The sequence below is a fragment of the Schistosoma mansoni genome, chromosome 6 (assembly GCF_000237925.1).
Source record: "Schistosoma mansoni strain Puerto Rico chromosome 6, complete genome".
NCBI lineage: Eukaryota > Metazoa > Platyhelminthes > Trematoda > Strigeidida > Schistosomatidae > Schistosoma > Schistosoma mansoni.
In genome coordinates this window covers 12,865,939-12,890,814 of record NC_031500.1, presented here as the reverse complement: position 1 = coordinate 12,890,814, position 24,876 = coordinate 12,865,939, and the positions used below count along the sequence as shown (strand labels likewise).

At 34.6% G+C, this 24,876-nt stretch overlaps 1 protein-coding gene across 1 annotated transcript in view; it reads left to right on the top strand.

Moving 5' to 3' along the window:
• The window catches only part of Smp_141530 (putative anoctamin), a gene marked incomplete at both ends in the record, with an annotated part of 60,068 nt that overhangs the window by 27,232 nt on the left and 7,960 nt on the right, over positions 1-24,876 (top strand). The window contains 8 exons of the mRNA XM_018798306.1: positions 3,880-3,989; positions 6,237-6,371; positions 10,856-11,019; positions 12,502-12,656; positions 13,175-13,252; positions 14,947-15,111; positions 17,300-17,402; positions 23,263-23,317. Of these exons, the coding sequence (XP_018653261.1) occupies positions 3,880-3,989; positions 6,237-6,371; positions 10,856-11,019; positions 12,502-12,656; positions 13,175-13,252; positions 14,947-15,111; positions 17,300-17,402; positions 23,263-23,317 (965 nt within the window). The remainder of the gene's footprint in view (positions 1-3,879; positions 3,990-6,236; positions 6,372-10,855; positions 11,020-12,501; positions 12,657-13,174; positions 13,253-14,946; positions 15,112-17,299; positions 17,403-23,262; positions 23,318-24,876) is intronic.

The window sequence follows — 24,876 nt, the reverse complement described above, 5'->3', positions numbered from 1 at the left end:
GTTCTCTTTAAGTAATAATATAATGACAAGTCATTGGAGATGATTTATATCATGAACTGACACAATATAGTGAACTGTCTAAATCAAGAACTTGATGTGTATCATATGTTTGAAACGGCTTAGCAATGCGTTCTTACAACCTCATTATTGAATGGACTATTGAACATTTATATCTTATGATTTATTTACTACGTAAAAGCTTGTTCAGCTGGATACTTTTAGTAGAATGCACTACACAGAATATAGAGATAATGTTGTGAAGAAATCAAGAAGGGTAACTTAGTACAACAAACAAAAGATGAAGTTTGGTCTAAAATATAACCAAAATGGATTTTTCCAAGTAAAGGAATTTCTCTCATGTTTATGAACGGTGTAAATAAAAAAACTGTAATAGCATCTACATAGCCTTCTGCTTAGAACAATATCTGATAATATCTTAAGCCACTGAGTTGTATGATTTCTAGGATTCCAACTAGGAAGTCATGTTGGACCGACATATGCCTCCAGTCCTTTATAACTTTCTTTTATACCACAGTTATTTGTTATAAACTGACCATCTCTGCTTTCCACTACCCAGTCCTAGTGCAAGGAAATAATTCACTATGTAGATAACATTCGTAAAAACTACTCAAGTTACCGAAATCAGTGTGTCGATATAGCAACGCCAGTTGAGTTTTCGTGACTGCTCTCAAAGTCACATTGTTCAACCTCGGCATTTCTAACACGGTTTAGTCATCAGATTCCATCAGTCCTTCGGACACAACGATGATTGAACCCTGAGACTCGCCGATTTGACCAGGTTTCAAAGGCATAGGGCGATATTGTCCTCACCGACGCATTTTAAATTTGACATTTTATAACTGAGTTAATATCACGATTATACTCAAGGTGTCCCGGGTCGGCATAAGCCGCTCTGGCTTTCACTATAAGTAGACTGATCTTACTTTTCACAAAATTACCATCACTTGCACAATTACTCAGGTACACTAACTTTGCGACTACTTTTAACAGCTCACTATAAAATGTGAGTTAAGGTTCAGGCTCCTGAAACTTTTGCAGAAGTACTTTACTTTTCGACAACGTATAGTACTTCTCGTACTTACAGATGTCCTACTTAGTATGATATCTTCATTTTAATGTGTGAAGATCTAGTAGTCAACACCTTCAATTTAATCGAATTGTTTTTGTACTGCGAAACCTATGGAATCCCATCTCTAAGTTCCTGTGTCATCAACACTGACTTGATCGATTCCAATAAATAGTTTATCTAAGCTTAGTGATTTACACGAAAAAAAAACTATCAAATGTGTTGGTTCATATATTCATATCTTTTTCGATTCTTTGTGCATCATATTCACGCTCTAACAAAGTAGCTGAGGTTCATACATAAGAACACGTCATTACTGGTTCACATTACATTCTTATTTCGAATTTTCTGTGAAATTATATATTAATAAGATCACGGAGCTAACTCAAATGACATTCGACTATTTAGTGGCTTGTACAAAAGTTATTCAGTATTTGGATGCACTTTGATGTCTGCTTTTTTCCTTAGCTTGTGTTTAAGTATGATAGTTATGATTCGTAATAGCTCAGACCCTAACCAATTAGTCTGTAGACTTCATTACCTCTTGTAATATTATCATGTTAACATTTATGCTTCACTGAATAGAAAACAATGTCATTTTATCTCATCTTCACTGTTGATCAAATTCTACCAGCACTGACTGATGTAAGTTTGAATCTTTAAAGCAATATCGATTCTCTGAAGATCCCAAGTTCATCTTTCCAACGAGTGTCTACTAGCATGAAACATAGTTCTAAAATACACTACTTCCAATCGTAACATGAAGACAAAGTATCCATTTAGGGCTTAACAACATAAGGTCAGTTAACTTCAACGAACTCTCCTAATAGTATAATGGTGACTTAAGACTAATGCCCAAGATATTACCATTTACCCATTAATGGCACGAGTATTGATATTCTGTGTATCGATCACTTTTAAACCTATTCTTCTTTAGATCATTCATGTTTTGTTTAGATTGCTTATCAGTTATATGCAAAATAATTGATGTTACAACCTTATTTGTGTCAGTATACTCACTCACTCACTAACTGTTTGATATTTTGAAGCTTTGTTTATCTGTATGTGTGTATGTATAAATTGGTGTTTAGTTGTCGATCTTTATCTTATTTTGTACCATAGTTTTATGTTTTCAATGAAAACACATTTCATTTTAGTTTGAGATTATCCGTCATGTTCTCAGTGTTCAGGTATTATGCGTTATGTCCGGTACTGTCGGCCTTTTTTTCGTTCATTTCGTAGGTGAGTACTCATTGAAAGTTTCATTTAAAGAGTCTGGAGTTATTCGAAACTATACGTTATAAACATATCAGTGTAGCGCAACTCAACCTATAGAATAAAAACAACACGTATAAATTGAAAGTTCGATTTGGAAATGAATGCTCTGGTGGAAATTTCACTCCCACATGCAACAATAACCGACTTATTAGATTTTTAAAAATGATTGAAAGTATTTGTCAGCCCTATATCTGACTCTATTGAAATCGTATTATGATTGTTATTGAAATATACATATTGTCAATCCTCGTATATTACCCTCGACTTTAATCGTGTTAGTGAATAAACGAATTAAATAAGTCAAATACGAAAATGAAGTTTTCAATACGCATATTTTGTACACTCATTGACCTAGACAGACAATCGGAGGAACGAACTGAAGAGAAAAGAGCGAAGCGAAATGTTGCGCGTTGGAGAACGCTTGTGAGCCAACTCATTTTAACCAAGTGTAAATCGTTATTTGTAGTCAGGTCGGATTAAGGCGAAGTGAGGCAAATCATTAACAAGGTCTGTCCGAAATCTAGAATAAGCTATGTAAGCTTTTCGTCGGGCTAGCCTCTACAAGTGCTCTCAATATAATTCTCAATACTTGAACATTGAAAGTGTGACTGGTATCCTCAGCCTTCAAGTTTCTTTGGTACTTTTCAGCTATTTGCTTACAAAATAAACTTATTCGCTTCATGATATTCATTTTTGTTATTCAGTTTATTGATTTATATTGTATCTGATTATTGCTTTGTTTTTCATTTTCAATGAAATTCTATGTACGTATTGTTTATTTTCATGACGAATACATTTCAATGAATATTTTCACATAATGGGACACAGAAGTAAAAGTTTTTTATATAAAAGTTTTAGATTATTTCAACTAATGGAACACTGCAATATAGTCGAATGTACTGTTTAGTTAATTCGTCTTAGGTTGGTAATTTAACATCGGGTACTTGTGGCTTTTGTATACAGGAGTATAATCCAAGGCCTCAGGATGTAGCAAGGACCACAGTGTGACTCGGTCAGTAATTTAAGATTCGATAAATAATATTCTAAAATTTTGATACATTTGTCCATCTATAACGACTGTCTCTCATGGTTTAAGTCGTTATCTTGACTTGTAACTGCAAGCTCTCTAAGTTCATAACAAATTTATATTAGGTTGTTATTGCCATATTTGATTGAACTATCTGTGATGATATTTAAAATTCTTTTCTAGCCCCAATTTGAATATCAACACTGAGGTGCAGGCCTATTCACCCGACGAGTCCTACACAGGACGAAATGCGTGTATCGGACTCCAGTACTAACCATAATCTATTTATTCTAAAACTTCGCTAGGTCATTGTCATGATAAACTATCATTTTAACATGATCTGTTTAGTTGCATTGATCTTACAACTCTTTCTACTTTATTATTCTTTTTTACTTCAACAAGTCATTCTTCACAATTCAATTAGTTAAGTATTTATTCGCTGTAAAAAAAACCATTTTAGTCTAGTTATCTGTTACATTACTTATAGCCTGCTGGTAGTACTCTGGCGCCGACCGAATTCAATAATCGAATCTTACTTCAACGTTATTGGGCTTCATATAAAATGTTATTTAAATGTCAACCTATCAGTTATATTCGGTAAGTGTTTGAATAATTTTTTAAAAAATGCAAAGTAGGTCTTTACATTTTCAGGATATAATGTTGTTTGATATCATGAGAGTGTTTCGTCTAATTTCTAAATAATCCGTCAGTCGTTTTCATTTTTATTGTGTTTTGCATTTGACAAGAGTTTTCTTATGGATCCTAGAAATGCTGAATGACTGTTTTACTAAAATGGATGTCTTTTTGTCGTAGACGTCTGTGTACCATCAAGTACAAAATTAATTTGGGCAAGTAAATAGGGTTTTTTACCGAATATTAAACTGACAATTCTAAGTAATTCTATACGATTGTGATCATCAATATCTGGAAGTCTTTTAGAGTGAAGCTTAAGTAACTGAATTCTTATTACAACTAGACTTAGATTGTTGGAGGAATCCAGTTTTAATGGAGTTTTGTTCTCTGAGCTGGATGGTTTGGTCGTGGAGCTTTCATCGTTCAACCTAAGCCACAAATCTTCACCATTTCGAAAACAGGTTTGCACGACATAAATAAGAAGGCGAAAACTGATAGCATGTGAAGACGTTATTCATCATCCAGTAGCCTGGCCATAATTTTTTGATCAAGCACACTTATTTGTTTATCGATTTTAATGTCATTTAATAATCAGTCAAATAGTGTCATACATAACCGGAACAGTTTGGAATGAAACTGAATTTTACACTGGAATTATGCCATTGAGTGTTATATTGAACAAATAACACGCTAAATTAATAGAAGCGAACAGTAAATGTCATACTAACCGAATATATAATATAAGACTGCTCAGAAGAGCACATCCACCATCCCGCACTCGGGGCTGGGACTCAGGACCTGCAGTCTCGCACGCGGACGCTTAGCCACTAGGCCACTGAGCCTATCCATGGTCTTGCTCAACCTCTCATCCATTGTCTGAAGCGAATGAGTCAGTGGTCTAGAGGTTAAGGATCCTCACGAGAGACCGAAAATCTTGGGTTCGAAATCCGTGTGCGGGATCGTGAAGGTGCACTGCAGAGAAGTCTCGTACTAGGACGAAACGGTCTTCTAGTGTTTTCCGGTTTTCCATTGTGACCTAGCTTAGACCGACCCGTAAATTCAAATATAAACATAATACAATCTCCACAAGGTCGACAGTATATATGTATCCATGGGTTAATAGTGTACATCGAAGTAATTCAGCTGAATTGTGATTTATTCAAGTTTCTTCTAATCATATAATGACTCTCTAAACTTCTTCATTCTGTAAAGAACTGGATCTTAAGTTGCTTACTCTCTACTTTTTTGTGATAAATTTTAATTCATGAAGTAAAGATTTATTCGGAGATAAATATTCAAGTACTTCTGTGTTCATTATTTGAAAAGTAATCGATTACTTAGCGAGCCGTTTGAATAATTCAGGAGATATATATCTGTCAGACGAGAATTCAGAAAGAATTGACACTTCATAATATAACGTTATAAGAATAATAGACTTATTATAGCTTGAATAGAGAATACACTTAACCTAACCACCATTGAGAACCTGGAAGCACTGAACAGCCGTTCTGTCCCAGTATGAGATTCCTCATCAGTGATCATTCATAAACCTGTGCCCATGAATCGAACCCAAGACCTTCAACCTTGCACGTTAATACGCACTAAAACTTGCTCTTTAAACCACTGAGCCAGCATCCAGTGGTACACCTATCTAGCTGCAATCGATTACAAGTTTTCGATGATAGTTAAGATAAGATCATTTAATGATTCAGATTGTGAAAGTTATACAGTATTCAAAAATCTCCCTGTACTGATAATATTGTACTCACTGGTGACTAGCTTCAAGATGCGAATCCTGGAATTCTAGTGAGAAGCCCTGAACAATGAAATTCAACCACACTAAGAGTGAGAGTTATCCATTCCAGGCAATAGATAAAGGTTGGATAGCATCATAAATTGACTAAAGTTAGACGAGTACAATACCGGATTCTTGCTCAGTGTTTTAGAGGTTAAGTGTCAACGTGCAAAGTTGAAGGTCTTGGGTTCGATTCATGGGTACAGATTTATGGATGAGCACTGATGGGGAATCTCATTCTGGGACAGAACAGCCGATCAGTGCTTCCATGATCTCAGTGATGGTTTAACTAAGATCTGTTCGTGACTTAAACCATTAAAATTCTGTAATCACCACAATTACCGTTGTCCTAAAACTAGATTTATATTTCACACAATAATTTCAGCGCTTTTTTTACATCTTACAATTCAAATTAGATATTATTTCGGTGAAGCTGTGGCTTTCTATTTTGCTTGGCTTGGTTTCTACACAGCTTGGCTTTTACCAATTGCAATATTGGGAATTATTGTTTTTCTATTTGGTCTATTGGATTTAAAATCCGACTCGATTATGTAAGTTGTATAAATTGTGCATATATATATATCCATGCACTACCAAAGTGTTTGTTTATTTATTGTTTGTTGATACGGTGTCGATTATGAGTTTGTCGGAAATACTCTTGTCTTTATTCTGTGAATTCCATCCACCGACAAGAGAATCTAATCAGATTATTTTCAATAAACTTGGTTTGAACACACAATGTCCAGCGGAATCATGATATATACCCTCTTATATCATTTTCACTTTTGATAGGCTTATCCTTTTTCCGGTTTACTTATCATGGTTGCCCTGTTAAGTTCAAATTACCTACATAATATATTCTATCTTTCAGTTAACTAGTGTCTCAACACTATTTGTAAATATAATCAATATAAATAATATGACTTATGTACCAAATATATGATCATGGATTCAACTTTTTTGAAATTGTTTGTATCGACTAATAACCAATGCATTAAGCTTCCGAAAGTGAAGTTGGCAGAGGTGGATCCAAACCTGTAACTCACCAGTTATTTTATTGCTTTTATCGCTTCCCTCTATCACTTAAATGATTTTTGACTACTGTCTGATGACTCTTTTTGGTCAATTACGAATTGTAAGTCAATGATGAGAGAATCGAAAGTCATAAATTATAAATTTGTCTTTAGGAACAGTCTTCACTAGGACTCTCACACCTTGTGAGATAAAACAATAGCGTATTTGTTAAGATGTCCGGGTTTTCTGTCATCGGGTTTCAGGTTTGAGTTCAACTCCACTTATTTCTGTTTGCACAACCACGTAGTATCATAAAATATTGTACATAGAATTTGGTTCGAAGGCAAATACATGAAGATCAGAAAATAACTCGTTTATTGAACAAATCACCCCCCAAATGCCATGGCACAGTCAAAGGCGGGCAGAATTAGCTCTCCCTCTCGGAATGCTCTCACATGGCTACGTGTATTCAACCACTGCCAAGGAAGTCCTACTCACTGTCTTCTCGCAGCGATGATGTTTCCGAAATCGAGAAGACAAAAAGCGAATGTATGGTGCCTTAATCAGGTCAGTGGATACAGAGAGTCCACCCAGGGGAGTTAGAAAATCCTGATTCTGAGAGAACAAAATGGCCTATGAATCTACTGTTGGTGACTGGTTGCCATGGGACTGCACCTCTTTTAATGTTGCTCCTCTGTCTTGTGGATCAGAATTTTAGATCAAAGGCTTGGGAAGTGGCTCCCTAAGAAAACTATCTAATTCAGTATCCCAACTCTCACATAAATCATATGGTCTCCTTGTACCAATGTTAATGTGTTTAAATAAATAAATAATAAATTATCGAACAAATCATAGGATAAAGCTGTTAACTATTCATTTCTTTCGGTCGGTAACTTCTTTTCACTCTTTAACAATCACTAACTTGTTTGGTAGGTTTTTTTTTCTCTAAAGAATTACAATCTGAAAAGTAATCAATGAAATAGTGTATATGTGTTATCTACAAATTAATCAATAAATTTTTTTTAGATTTTTTATCACGTGAATAGATGTTTGTGCAAGTGTATATCGAAGTACTATACATCGTAATTGCAGAAAAAGTTAATTTGTTATTTATTGAACCATGATTACCTAACAGTGATTGTACCTTTTATTCAACTTATATTAGTCAGAAATTATTAATGGCTTAATTCAGTATTATATTTTCGGTACAATATAGAATTTTCATCACAAAGTATTTCAATAAGTTTCCTTATTTCTTGATCGATCCTGACGATAAATATTGATTGATGTCCAGTTTGGACAGCCGTCTCGTCCTAGTATAGGACTCTTTGGCAGTGTGAATCTCTGACCCTATTGTAGATAGGACCTGTATTCTTTAGATTCCGTGGTGAGCGCTTGACGTTTAAACACTAAATTATCAGTATGCCACTGAGGTCAGTCTGTGATATCCATTACAAATGTAACTATGTGCACGAACTCACCATACTATTTACTATCCATTAATAGGTATATGTCCTGTATGGAGTCGTAGATGTAAACTTTTATCCATTTCTCTCTAGTCTGCAGTTGCTTTTCAAGTTTTTATACAAAAACCCACTGTATTGAACACTTAGAACCAAATAATAGGTTTTTAACATGAATCTTGTCTGGTGTGATGTTTTCTGATTTAAACATATATCGTGACTGATTTTTCATCAGGTAAGTGAAGTGTAAAAAAGTGAGGTAATGGCAGACGGATATTTTAAATGTGATAGAATAGGAATGCTCAATCATTATGAGTATTATGTGTTTGACAGCAATTGGTCTACCCTAACAGTACGGGATTTCTCAGCAGTGCCCATTCACAACCCTGCAAATGGGAGCCTCTGGTCTCGCGCACGATTCCTTAACCTTTAGACCATTGAGCCAGGTTTCAATGGTAGCCGTCCAGTGCTTGTCTTCCTTTGATCGGTTCATGATTTCAATGAAATTCAACAATCTACACAACCCTACACTAACACATGTCAATGTTACCAATGTGTCTGTTGACAGTTGTTGTTTGCTGTCAAGATTTTTAATGTCGTGTAGTTTCATTAACTCATCTATTAAATTATTAACAAGATGTATTGAAATCTTTGATATGAACTTGAATTCAATTGAAACCGTGAATGCTCATTGCTCAGTGTTCCAATAAAAAATTGCTCCTCTAATTCTTTTTAACAATAAGTAGTATTCTGTGAAGTAAGATTGTTTATATTGGTTTTAATACATTTTCACTCATAGGATTTGTAGTGTTGGTTGATATGTTAAACCCATATACCTTATTGTAGCTTCAGGACAAGCCAATTTACCCATCCATCTTGAATCATATTTTAACTTTGTTAACTATTCACTAAGATTGGAAATATAGCGGTTATCAAAGTGAACAATTGACGAAGCACGGCACTACAGATTACTTGAATCTGGTTTTATAGTTTTACAGAGAAGCTACATGTTTCAATTTTGCATTACATCACACTTAGTGTTTAATATTTAAAGTATTTCAAAATTTTCACTTCACTTAGCATGTAAATTCTAATCCATTTGTATCTGTTTTAATTCTGAAAGTTCACGGAGTAGTAGCTCTAGCTTCCATGCAAGAGTAAGAAAAAGGACTGTATATTGTCCGATACATTAATCAACTCTTAATTATCAAACTCTATTGCTAAGTTTAAAAATCACGAGTTGTAGTCATGTGTTTGTGGATAATTTCTATGTTACTTAAAAAGACTGTCTTTTGATTTATTTTACGTACAGCAATAGTCTGATCAGCCCTAATGGGCTGGTGTGTGACGAAATATCTTCACGGATTCGAAAAGCTCGTTTGGCTTTTGCCAACTTACGTCACTTATGGCGAAGACGAGATATCCGTCTATCAATTAAGGGACGAGTATACTGCACAACAGTTCGCTCTGTTCTAATTTACGGCTGTGAAACATGGCCATTAAGAGTAGAAGATACTCGTAAGTTACTAGTATTTGACCACAGATGTCTTAGAAATATTGCTCGCATCTGCTGGGATCACCGGGTAAGTAATAGTGAGGTTAGACACAGGATATTGGGGAATGATGGTAAATCAGTTGATGAGGTGATGAATCTTCATCGACTGAGATGGTTGGGCCACGTGTTACGTATGCCTGAACACCGATTACCACGACGCTCTATGATGACTAGTGTAGGGGATGTTTCGAAGAAAGTTAGGGGTGGTCAAACCAAAACGTGGCATCAGTGCTTGAAGTCACTAACTTCTAGTCTGAGTCATGTTGGTAGATACAGAATACCTGGTTGGGGTCCGCGTGACTATCGTAACCAATGGTTGGAGATTCTGTGTGACATGGCTCAGAATCGATCACAATGGCGTAGGTGTATACACTCTTTATCTTTCCTTATACCTTGAGATTAAAATGGCTTTGTATCTATATTTCTTCCTGTACCATATCCTTATATACAATCTTTCTTTTATATACTACCACCACTAAATTAACTACTTCTATGAATCCGGTGTTGATCTTGTTGTGCTAACGAGGTATGGCAATTTGGACCGATGCATATATGTGCCTGGTTCTACGTTGTAGCTGACTGACTGACTGACTGAATATTTTCACTGATTCTTGTTTTAATCAAGATGGCTGTCTTTTTTAGATGAGATTATAGTTTATGGGCGACTTTGGAGCGATGCTAAAGTGACCTTCAGAGTGTCCACCTAATAACTAGGACGAAGTGAGGGTTCTAAACCAGTGTGAGAAATTAGAATTACGATTTACAGTTGATGTTTAAGGTTAAGAAGCAGACTTAAGGTTTTCATCAGGAACTGACATCAGCTATAATGCCAAAACTCTATTTCTCTAAATAGATGAGTGAACTTTGCGCCGAAATCCGAGACCTGTTATCTTATACCTGATTGGTTCGTCCATAAAGTATAGTCTCGCCCTTTTTTAATATGTGCCTCCTACAACTCAGCTTATTTTCTTTCCTTTTTGTTAATATCGATATTGTTTTCAAGCCATGAAGTATGTGATCTCGGTCAAAATATATATATGTGTCCACTATGTAAATCACCGAAATGCAAATTTTGGACTCTGGACACATCTTGTTTACGCACTAAGTTAATGCGGTTAGTGGATCATGAAGGAACTGTTTTATTCGCTGTGGTTATGTCTTTGTGGGGTATGTCGATTCTCTTTATAACGTTTTCAAGAATTTTAAACTTTTGTATAACAAAATATATTTCATTTTCATTTTGGTTTCCTATATGAATAGCAGTCTGGAATATTTATCGTCTAGATGATTGGTACATTTCCGAATTTCTTGATCGATCAGCACTAAAACACTTGACAAACATGATATTGGTCACTTAACCGTAAATACTTCAGTCCTTCAAGAGTTCACTTACAGCTCTAATAGTTCAGTGGTACGGTGTCATACTGTAAATCCGAGTGACCGGGGCTCGGACTGCACAAGCACACTAATTCTCTTAATAATTACAGATACGCTTTACTAACTAGTGCCAACTAGCTATTGATTCACAATCAAACAAAGTTACTTGTAAACTACCTTCAAATATGTAACACATTTCTAAGTCTTCCCATTTCCTAGAATTGTGTTGCCCTGCGGAAAACTAACTCTAAAACTTGAGACAGATAAAGATGTTTAGTGAAGAATCTGTTTTGTTTTCTGTGTATACTTTACAAACAAATAGAGCTTTTTTTAGAAGAGTGAAACCAGTATTTTAAATGAATATATAGAGGTGTAAGTAAAGGTGATATGCTTAATGCTGATAAGAGTTCACGTTACTCGGTGAACAGAACGAAAAGGTCAAAGACACAGTGGCACGATAAGCTATTGTAATCCGTTGTCCACGGCCCTGCTAACTAGATCAAGGAGTCTTGATGAGGCGCAGAGAATGTTTTCTACAAGCACCCAGAAAATACGAGGTCACTAAGCACACAAATCAAGCTTATTTATACTATAATAGAAACGCCCTCGGGGAGAGCCACAAAATAGCGTACTAAAAAAATCCGTCAACCAATGACAGTCAAGGATTTCCGAGTGGGAAATGTAAGCTGTAGGTCAATCAAGCGTCTCCTGGCACGAAAGCATAAAATTTAAATTTTCATGATAAAATTACAGATTTAGGACCTTTTCCAAGTGAGTTCTGGGGACCTGATGTCCCCAACAAATGGGTTTCTGTATCATTAGGATTATTTTTCATCATGACTTACCGGCATTGATTTGCTTCCCTCTCAGACCTTTCGATCACCTTATCTGAATTTTTCTACACAATTCTAACCCTCTGTCATTGAATAGATGGGTTCGTACATTTTTTGTACACTCTAACATACTTTGAGCTTCAACAAATACTATTATACTCAATGCAAGTTCGTGACTAGTCATTTGTGTAAGTTGTTGAATCTTATATCTCACTCATGAAATAGTGAAATGGTATGGCTTTCCCTTTCTATATTTGTAGCTTCAACACGTCAATAGCTTAGTAAATCTGTCTCGACAAATAATCAGAGTTAGTTAAGTGGGAATATTTAGTTATACTCCATTACTTATATTTTTATTACTACTTAAGAAATGATAGAATGAATCATATGCAATCATCTTTTCTTAAATTCCTATCGTTTCTACATTTTTATGAAATAGCTGTAATATTTTTCGAAATGTGGAAACGTAAGCAAGTCTCATTAGCTTATCGTTGGAATGTATACTCACTAGAACCAATGGATCAACCGCCGAGACCAGAATTTATGGCATTACTTAGTAAAAGGTGTCCTCGTAAAGTGAATTCCTTAACTGGAGTAAGTAAGAATGTTTTATTATAATTTTTATTTCTAATGTTGTTTACTCCTTCTCAGATTGAGTTTACTCTGTCTTATTTTTTACCTTTAAATAATTATCAGTTTTTATTCAACGTACTATAGAATATTTCTGTTAATAATTGTTATTTCAAGCATGAAAGATCCATTGTATACACTTTGAGTAGAGAGAAAGTGATACATTACTTTCTTACTTAATGACACCCATTAACCTTTCTGTAGAACATAAGCTGCCGACCAGGATTACACAAGTATGTAGTTGAACATGTATACCGTTAGGTAATGATTGATCCAGTGTTTTTAATAATTATTTATCTGAAGAACTGAATTTTTTAAGGTACGATCTGCCTAATGGGCTCGTTAGTATGGACTCTTGAGAAAACCCTTGCTATGACGAAATAGATGTTTAGTAAGTGCTTTTTGGTTCTTAATAACACCTTATTCATGATCAACTTGTGGGGAATACTATGTAACTTTTTGCTTTTCCATTTTTTTCATAGTATGTGGAACCATTTATTCCATTTTGGCGACGTAAAGTACCAATTATCTTGGTCAGTTTCTCTACTGTTCTGTTAACTGTAAGTTCATTTATTCTCTTTTTATGTTGTCCTGTTGTTGTTTTTTGAAATGATGAAAATACATATCATTGGTTTCAACATAAGTGTTAGATAACAGTTGTACTCTAAGTAATTTTGTTAATGTATCCATATAGTATTTGTTTAGTCCTGCAATTGTAATTCCTAGTTATGATTTGCTACTGTACATTTAAGTTACACTATATATTTGGTGTTGAACTGTCATAAATATTATACTGTAAGTTTACAATTCACTCAAAAAAGTGAAGCTGTGACAACTGAAACTGATCACTAACAGTTCTGAATATCAACAGTAAGAAATCGCTACTGTTTTAGTAACCATCATTATCACCAAAACAATATACTCATAAAAAGTTTTATCAAATTACACCATGTGATATATCAATTCCAGCTTAACTACTTACGAATTATACAATTAGTGGGGGAAAACGCATTGAAATTTCGAGTTACATTCAAAATAGACTAAAATCTGGTGAATACAATGCAAAATATGTAGAATGTCATGTTGAGTTAATTATGATTATGACAATAATGACATCGTGAAAATCGCTAAAGTGTGGAATAGTAGAGCCATAAACGGTTTGCTCGCCGACTTTATTTATCCGTCTCACCCTGATTTTCGGTCACAACGGTTGTTGAGCTGATTTTTGAAGGATTAATAACTATAAAGCTTGAAGAAGTTATTCCTGACATCAGACCATGAAGTCATTGACTAATTAATGAAGCTGTGTCGATGAGTCCAGACTATCCAGTTGGAATCCGCACGATTATTGTTACTAGTGGGTAAGGATGTTGTTGGTTAACATGACTTAAAATCGGCTAGAATAGAACAAATACATTCACTCACTGATTTTAGATCTCGAGTTTTAGAATTATCCTACACTTTTTTATGCAGCGAATCTATTCTTTCCTTTTGAATAATAATATCTTTGTCTAAACGTTTTTATTATCATCCATACTGTTATTATATCTTTTATTCTGGTCTTTTAGTAATTTCACCTCGCTATGCTGATATAGGTTGGACAACTTGAAATTATGCGTATATGCGCTAAATTTTACGTTGGTTATAACCGATTGATTAAGATAAAGTTATTGTAAACAATGACTCAGATAAATTCACTTAGTATTGTTTGTTTGAATCTTCCGATTGATGTTTAGGACTGCAACTGGTCAGTCTCTAATTGGCATATGTGCATACTGTGAGTATTGCCTCGATATAGCCTTAATTCACAAGTATTGTAATCAAAGATGGATAGTGGCTAGCGATGGAATCCAGTTTGATGCGCGTTTCATCCTATTTGGGACCTGTCAGATGGATGTACCTGCATCTCAGAGTTGATGTTGACTCTGGGACTCGAACCCAGTAGCTTTCGCTTCAAACGCCATCGCGTTATCCACTCAGCTACTGAGTCCTGATAGCCACTTGCTTGTGCAATGGGGTAAAGTTTAAATTCCCTTAGTATTGTTTGTTTGAATTTTCCCATTGATGTTTAGGACTGAAACTGGTCAGTCTCTAATGACTCAGATATATATTATTGGTCTTTCTTTGAAGAAACATTTTTGGGGTCTTTTTTAGGCGATGATAAGTTGATGATTTTGCTCAGTTAATAATTATGAATTCATACTATTATCTCACTTTTTATTATGTATGTGTATGCATACTTTCTATTTCACAGGTGATACTCACATTAGCTTTTCTTGTTGGTGTGGTTTTGTACAAATTAGTGATCAAAGTGATTCTGTACCGTCATCATAATCCAATAGTACAAAGTACTGCTGGTATGATTGCTACTATGACTGGATCTCTTGTTAATTTAGTGACAATATTCTTTTTAAAACTAGTAAGTTTAATTAGACTACTGATTGTGTTCATCTATTATAAAATTTGTACATGTTAGAAAAGTATGCTACGAGAGTCTGTGGTTTTTTCAATGTTTAATCTGTCGCTAGATTTTGAAGTGTTCTTCTTTCATTTGTTTTTTTGGTAAAGCTCTTGTCATATCCTTGTCTTTCAAAAGAACAGGCCTACTTATTCACTTCCTTATCCCTGTTAACCCTCGTAGAGGAGCATAGACCACCCACCAGCATTCTCCATTGAACTCTGTCCTGGGCAATTCTCTTCAGTTGGTATTCATTCTTTTGATGTCTGCTTCCAATTACCCACTCAATGTGTTCCTAGGTCTTACTCTTTTCCTTTTCCCTTCAGGATTCTGAGTAAGCGCTTGCCTCGTGATGCACTTTGATGATTTCTACAATGCATGTCCTGTCCACCTGCAGTATGTTTTCTTAATTTCCTCTTCAGATTGGAGTTGGTTTGTTCTTTGCCACAGTAGGTTGTTGCTGATGTTATCTAGTTGATGGACATTCAATAATTTACGTAGACAATTGTTTAGAAATACTTGTACTTTTTGATAATAATAGCTCTCGAAGTTTCAACTCCGTACGGTAGAACAGTCTTGACGTTCGTATTGAAGATTGTGACTTTGGTATTGGTTGACAGTTGTTTTGAGTTCCATATGTTCTTCATCTGTAGAATCGCTGCTCTTGCTTTGGCAATCCTTGTCTTTACATCTGCATCAAATTCTCCTTGTTCGTCGATGATGTTTCCGTGGTTCGTGAGAGTGCCCACCTCTTTGAGAGCTCCATCAAGTTTGATTTGGTTGGTGTTCACCGTGTAGTATTTGATGATCTTTCTCTTTTTCTTGTGTGTGCTGAAGCCTACTGTTTGAGAGGCTACTGCTACACTGGGTTTCTTCACCTGCATTCGTTAGTGTATATGGTATATGAGATCTGGGTCATCTTCGAAGTTCAAATTGTCTTGTTGCATGTAAGATAGTAGAACAAGCGCATGTATGTATATACGCATAATAGGAACATTTCGAAATTCGTCTGGGCAATTGAAATTACCTACCTCAATCTTTTCATTTACGTAGTGGGTTTTGTGTGCTACTAGGAGTGGTGCATCGTAGTTAAGTCTGACCACATACACAACATTGATAAACACACATAAAGTGGAAATTCAATAATTCGTGGAATATTTTAATTCATTGTCGAAAACGTTTCTTTTCAGTAACGTTTTTATAAAGTTTGTGGTATGATATTTTTGATTTTAGATAAATTTCGACTCATTAGCTTTTTACTAAGAGGGAGTGGATAAATTAGAACTCAATATTTCGGACCGTAGGGTCGATGTTAACAGTAGTTAGTTTTCTGCTCAAAATTTCGATCCGTACTGTAACATGGTCTGTATCACATTACTGAACACTTTACTGTACTGTAAGACTAATTGACAATAACCATTCAGTTAGTTTTCTGTTGTAGATTGAAGTTGACTATAAAGAGTATCTTTTGAAATTATCTGGTTGTGGGTACTCAGCAGGAAAATCTACTCGACTATAGTTTTATGCCAGTTGGCAACTGTCAGTAAGGTGTATCTGTGATCTTGAGAGAGATGATATTCCTTAATAAAAGTAAAATTGTAGGCATGCCTTGTTGATGAGTACCTACCATCGTGAAACCTTGGCTGAGTGGTGTTGATTACTTCCAGCTACCATATTTCTTTTGAACAGAGATGAATACATACTTCAGCTACTTTTAGTGTTAAGATATCTACAAATATTCACACAATTTTTTCTTAAATTTGTTTCCCAACTTTGATTAACATTTAAACATTTTACTAAACAATATGTAACTTTTTATTTTTCATTAAGATCAATGTTAGAGAACCGTTGAAAACCTAGGAGCACACTGGACGGCCATTTCGTCCCAGCATGGGACTCGTCAGTGCACATCCACAACCCTGCACTGAACCCACTACCTTCGGTCTCATACGTGACCACTTATCCTCTAGACCACTGAACCGGAGTCTAACTTCAACTATTTTCCATTGTTTTCGATAGTTTACCGCCTTACATTTGACACGGTTGAACTCTACTACTGACGGCTTTTCACTAGAACTCCTAGAATTATCTATACTTATAGTTTTTCTTATTTATTTTAATAATTCATTCTATTTTTTTAATTTTCCAGGTTTATGATCGTATGGCTACTAAATTAACTGATATTGAACATCATCGTACACAAGTTGAATATGATAATAGCAGACTGAAAAGAAGGATACCTATTACAATTTGTCAATTACTATTCATCAATATTTTATATTGCATTTATACAAGGTCCAACATCAGCTGTTCCTGGTAGTGAACATATATTAATTCAGTCAACTGGTGTAAGTATTATTACATATTATTTATAAGGTTATATGTATATTTTTGTAAAGTAAATTATCTATTATAAGTAGACTATTCAGTTTTTAACGTCTTTCCAGTCCTCCTTCCATTTGCCAATATCCTTCCATACATATTTTTTTATTATCCTGTTTTCTTTTCTCGAAATATGAGTCCAATCTTTAGTCTTTCTCATTGTCATTGCAAATTGGGCTAATACATACTTATGCTAGGCTCTACGATGTTAATAACTGATTGACTAGAAGTCAGTATTCGGAGAGATTTATGTGAAACACCTCTGAAATTAACACCATATATATAGATATATACATTTCATAGTCATTTTGGAATGAATAAACTATGTATGAATTAATGCATTTTGTATTATTTGGATAACGCGATGGGGTTTTGGGCGAGTGGTACTAAGTTCGAGTCCTGGGGTTGGACACCAACACTAGGATGCAGATACATTCAGCTGATTAGTCCCGAATTGGATGAAACGCGCGTCCTGGATTTCGCTGCTAGCCACCATCCATCTTTGCTTATTATGTATCAACTACTACATTTTCTCTATACTTATATTCCAGTTAAATGTCTATGATATACTTATGTTCTGAATGTAATGTAGAGATATCAATAGATGGAACTCAGCGTAACTATGTAGTTCACATGAGATATTGGCAGTTTACACAAAATTCACTCCTATCTTACCATTCATCTGGTCTACATGGATAAACTACATTAAATAATCGTTTCTATTGTAACAAAGTCTATAATAGGAAAATCTAGAAAAAAATCTCTCAACTGTATATTGTTATTAGTTAATCAACTTTATAAATGCTAACTAATTCATTTATAATTTCATTATATCAGTAACATACCCTAGTCTTTTTGATGTTTTAAATGGTAGAGACATTATTCCAATGAATTCTTCGAATCTCTTATCTAATTAATTAAGAAATTGAATATAACATACTACTAAATAGTTGTATAATGTAACTGTGTAACTGTGACTTTTTATTTTCAGAAGGGGTTTTTGTGGAGATTTAGTATTTGCATAGTTGAAAACATGAGTCAATTGAAGCTAGACCACCAAGGAAAACCTGGAAGCACTGGATGACCGTTTCGCCCTATTGTGGGTCGTGGATGCGCACTGCTGAGGAGTTCCACAATGGATGGTGGCTAGCAGTGGAATCCAGTTTGACGCGCGTTCCGTCCTATTTGGGACTCGTCAGCTGGATATACTCGTATCTCAGAGTTGATGTTCACTCTGGGACTCGACGTTTTCTTAAATATCCAGAAGATTTCTGAACTACATATCAATAATGAATAACTCATTAGATTGAAGCTTAGCTACAATTATAACATCATATTTTACTGATCACTCGTACACTCGGTTATTCACACCTGATTCAATGATTCAGGATTTGAACATACTGGACTTCTCGATAAGTAATCTCAATAACTACACATTTTCAGTAATATCATTTTATGATCATTCATTCTCTACAATCTTTCTTGAGGATAGCTTCTGCTTAGTTGGTTCACTGACTCCAAAAGTCATTGTGTAATATAGATTTATGAATAATATAACTCTTTATCAAGTACAGACTTCTATCCTCGATTTTGTGTGCATGTAACGGCTAGTATAATTACTTGGCTGATCAAACTGAATCATGTGCAGATAGGATGTAGTGCCGTGCTTCGTTATTCACCTCGATAACCATTATAATACAAATCTTTACGGTGCATAATACCAGAAGGCAAAGAGAAGCGGCAGCTACAGTTTATCGTCAAATGACGCAGGCCAAAAAGTTATAAGCACATGAGCGAATATCAGCGAGCGAAGTAAAAATGACACGTATTGGAGATGGCTGGTAAGCCAATTCGCTTTAAGCAAGCGTTAATCAATATTTATAGTCAGACAAGAATAAATGACAGACATGTGATAGGTAGGATAAGAAGGGTACACACAACTACGCTCATACAAAAATGGTCAGGATTAATAAGTGAATAATTGACAAGATGAAAATATGACTCTAACGGACAGGCGAATTGGTTTGGCCAGAAGCTAGAATAAAGTATATAGGCTTAACATATAAAACGATACTTCAAGGAGTTCGAACACAGGAGTTGTTAACCATTTTAGCATTGTTAACATCTTTGATATTGATGTTATTATTCATTCATATAATTTATTGTTAAGTCAACGTACTGTTAACTATTTCACTTACGTTGATATCTCCAATTCTGTTGCTTATTTGAAACTTGATGTATGAAATAAGAGTTAATATTTCAGATTTGGCTGTTCGAAGAAAACAGATCATATTTTCACATACTTCTATTGTATCTATGCTCTGCTTAAGCAAGAAAAATAACAGAGTTAATGAACTATCGTTATCACTGATTACCATTATAAATTCTTTTAATTAAAATTTTTAGTTTCCATATGAATAATGAATAAGACTAACCTTCTTAAATACCTGTCTATATTTGGTTATGATAAGAAAATTCTCGATAAAAAATATGTAATATTACAACAAATTCCTGTTTAATACTCATCTAACCTGTGAATATACATATATATATATCACATCTAGTGACAATTTTTCATACGACCATATATGACTGACTATATGGTTATTGTATATATACACTCAGGCTTTATACATCTATTCACCGGTCCCGTACACTAGTCACATTTTGACTGACCAAAAAACTTCAGTTTTCAAACGCGCATATTATAAAGATGGATAGTGGCTAGCAGTGGAATCCAGTTTGACGCGCGTTTCGTCCTATTTTGGACTCGTTAGCTGTATGTACCTGCATCTCAGAGTGGCTATCAGGACTCAGTAGCTGAGTGGATAACGCGATGGCGTTTGAAGCGAAAGCTACTAGGTTCGAGTCCCAGAGTGAACATCAACTCTGAGATGCAGGTACATCCATCTGACAGGTCCCAAATAGGATGAAACGCGCATCAAACTGGATTCCATCGCTAGCCACTATCCATCTTTGATTACAATACTTGTGAATTAAGGCTATATCGAGGCAATACTCACAGTATGCACATATGCCAATTAGAGACTGACCAGTTGCAGTCCTAAACATCAATCGGAAGATTCAAACAAACAATACTAAGTGAATTTACACACATTATAAGTTTTATCTTAACTCAACATCTATGGTTTTGTATGTTAGTCGTTTACGCTGAATAATTAGACTCTGTGAAGCATCAGTCATTGGAAAATTCAACTCATTAATCTGTTCAGAAATTATTTTTATTGTTTCTAAACTGATCACTTTTATATGGATCCGAATTTAATATCCAGACTGGTGTGATTTACACTGATTTTTCTTATCATATTTGTCTTCTTTATGTCCGAGTTCATTTATGCCGGCCTTCATTTCTCGTATTAATATCTTAAATCATTGTTATAAGATTGTTCAAATTGTTATAGATGTGAAGTCCTCAAATACAGCTTACGACAGAGCGAATCATTATTGATTAGGTTTTTTGAAACCACTTGATTAAGAATAAAATTTTATACCAATGAATCCCGACTCAGCGGTTAAGCGGTCGTGAATGATATTCGAGGTTCTGAACTCGATCCCTGGTTTGTTGGGGGCGTGGATCCGCACTGCTAAGTAGAGTAGAACGGTTATCCAGTGCTTTCAGGTTTCCAATGATTGTTTGACTTAGATTGGTCTGTGGTTTAAATGAAATTGAAGAATCTCCACAATTCTATACTCCTAAATGTCGATTAAGATGAATTTTCGTTACATCAAATTATTCAATTTGAACTCTGCTCATAGACTCTCGATACATTTTTACCATGATCCTTATTTAGTGACAAACACTCAATTCATAAATTTTAATCACTATAGTTCACGTGTCATCGACTAACTTAAATCACTTTTCGAAGTGATATTCTAAGGTCATCATAAAAAGGTTTCAATTATTAAATCGGTAATTATTTCTCTAGTTTACGCAGCAGCAAAGAAGAGGATAGAAATATTCTCGTTCACTGTGTTGGAGTTAGGGTTGTGAAATATCGTAGTCCAGGAAAGTATCTACATAATCCTAGTAAATTTAATTTTTTTTCATTTCTTTTTATAAAAGACGAATTACTGATTGTTTTCTTTCAACACTTGCCCTAAAGTTAACTTATGATTTAAAAAATAATTTTGAATTATCTCTTAATGATAAGTTATTACAAATCAATCGTTGACGCTTAAGAATTTTAGATTTCAACATTGGTCTAGCTTAGTGTTTGTGGGATACAGGATGAATTAACGCGTGTTCCGTGCATCATTATGTTGGGACACTCTGATTGTTCATTTCTTAACCAACCAGCGCAAGCCAATACTTGAAGAAGATTAGAATTTTCTTGTGTAAAAATTATAAATATACTAATGTTATCCATATTTTGATTCCTACTTCCATTCAACCCTGTTTATTTGTAATATAATTATGTTCCTGTTCAACCTCGTTCTGATATGGGAACTTGCTGAATGAAGTGAACTATCTGAAGAATATTAAGGAATAGAAGTAGCTGGTTTGCAATAAAAGTTTACAACACTTAGGTTGACGCATGATTTTAACACAGTTACTTGTTTCCTTCAAACTCGTTGTAAGAATTTGAACAAACGTTTCATGTTTTATATGTACGTTCCACTACATAATTGTCCATGTATATATTGGTTGATGTCTATAAGATGAACAACCTTTACCATTTACGTTGACTCTAGCTGATAACTAAGAACTACCTAAACTGATTAGATAAATGATCTCTTCAATTCTATTCTATAGATGTTAATAAGCTTGACATTCCTGAATTTATGACAGAAATTACAAATTCGGCAATCTCTACAACTCCGTACTATAATAATAATGATAATAAACTTATGCTTACTATTGACTGAATTTGAGTGGTAACTCTTGAGATCTCAGTGGAAAACAGTGAACATTGGTGTTCAACAATATCGAGCGAATGACATTTATCAATAATGGTGATGCAATAACACAAATTGGACGAAGTGAGAAAGGTAAACCACTAGATACCAACCTAGCGATGTGAAGGTTAAAGACTCTTTGAGAAGCCTGAAGGTCCTAAATTTAATCCCTGATTAGATCATGGATGAAAACTTTTGAGAAGTGGTATCTCAGGTCGATGCACCTGTCCAATGTTTGTTTTGTTTCCAGTGGTTGTCTGACTGCAGTCAGTTCATGGTGTTCACTGCAACATTCTACTCACCTCACGATAGTATGTTGTGGATTATCCTTGGAAAGCCGTTTCATGTTCAGCTTAGCTAAAATTTGCTGTTTCCTTTAAAAAAAAAAAGCACTAACTGAAAATATCCCATATTTTTTTACATTAATCGATAGACCTAGGTTAATTATGAGGCATAAATATCACCATTATTAGTTCAATAAATGGACCAATAGGTTCTCACTCACATCACTTAACGATGTGCGCTAAGACACCTCAGTCTCCAAGAGTTTCTTAATGGTTTATATTCTGTTTATTGTTTGTAGGCTTTTAATAGAACCACAGTTTATTCTTAATTATCCTTAACTAACGAAATGGATTCTGGGGTTCGTCTATTTTAATAAAACGTCAATTGTACATAACAACATTTCTTCATGAATATTGTTTTGTCTGTGCTTATTTTTGTTATGTACTTGCATATTTCTATTATCATCTGTTTTCTTTTTAAAATAGTGTGACCAAGGTGATTGTCTTTTCGAACTATTCATACAATTAGTTATAATTATGGTTGGTAAACAAATATTTAGTTTTATTCAAGAATCCCTAATGCCGTAAGTTGTTTATGCAATTTTCTATTCATTTTATGGTTGATATCACAAATCAGCTGTATTTAGACGATCACTAAAAACTAGGAAACAACGGACAGTCGTCTCGTCCTAGTATAGCACTACTTGGCAGTGTGAATCTCTGACCCTATTGTAGATGGGACCTGTATTCTTTAGATTCCGTGGTGAGCGCTTGACGTCTAACCACTAAATTATCAGTACGCCACTGAAGTCAGTCTGTGATGTCCATTACAAGTGTAACTATGTGCACAAACTCATCATACTAATTACTATCCATTATTAATAAGCATATGTCCTGTATGCAGTCATAGGTATATACTTTTATCCATTTCTCTCTAGTCTGCAGTTGCTTTTCAAGTTTTTATATAATAACCCACTGTATTGAACACTTAGAACCAAATAATAGATTTTTAACATGAATCTTGTCTGGTGTGATGTTTTCTGATTTAAATATATATCATGACTTTTATTTCTCAACAGGTAAGTGAAGTGTAAAAAAGTGAGGTAATAGCAGACGGACTTTTTAAATGTGATAAAACAGGAATGCTAAATGATTATGAGTAGTATGTGTTGGACAGAGATTGGTCTACCATAACAAGTGATTTGTAATCTGAAAAACATAGAAAAGAAACACGAAAATTCTACGAGATTTATTTTCAGACTTTTTTTTGTAAGAATTAATAAATGATATTATGGTGTGTGATTAACAGTGAAATCTGGGATGTATGTTTCTTCCTATTTGAGATTCGTCAGCTGGATGTACCGTATAAAATGCATGTGTCAATAAAGACTGAATGTTAACTATTGAAAATTCCTTTCCTTATTTCTTGATCGATCTTGATGATAAATATTGATCGTTCTCTAGTTAGATGTTAGCAGTTCAGGAGTCGAGATTTGAATAATGTTCATTGTTTTCAGTGGATATAGCCAGCCACCACAATGTCTTTTTTGTGTTTTTTAACGTTGTGCAGTAAGAGGTCGTAAACTTTTCATAAATTCACTTGAATATTACTTACTTACGCCTGTTACTCCCAATGGAGCATAGGACACCGACCAGCATTCTTCAACCCACTCTGTCATGGGTCTTTCTTTCTAGTTCTATCCAATTTTTCTTCATTCTTCTCATGTCTGTCTCCATTTCTCGGCATAATATGTTCTTTGGTCTTCCTTTTTTCCTTTGGCCTTCAGGATTCCATGTGAGGGCTTGCCTTGTGACTCAGTTCACTTGAATATGTTATGTGCCTAATAGACATAATAATGTGTTGAAAGAAACCAAGAAACAATAAGTTGTTGAAATGTGTAGATGATAGGTGACCTATACATTCAACCAGCCTACTAAGTTCATCATTATATAATCATGTTGCCTTTTTGTGTATATAACAATTTTTTTAATGCTTTATTATTATATTATTGTTATAACGCGAAATATATTGTGTATTGCGATAGGACTACGCGAAATTCTACCGATTGACCAAATTCAGATATCCTAGTTCGACCCCAATACTGTTCCCCAACTCCAATAAATCAGAACACAGCCGTTAAAT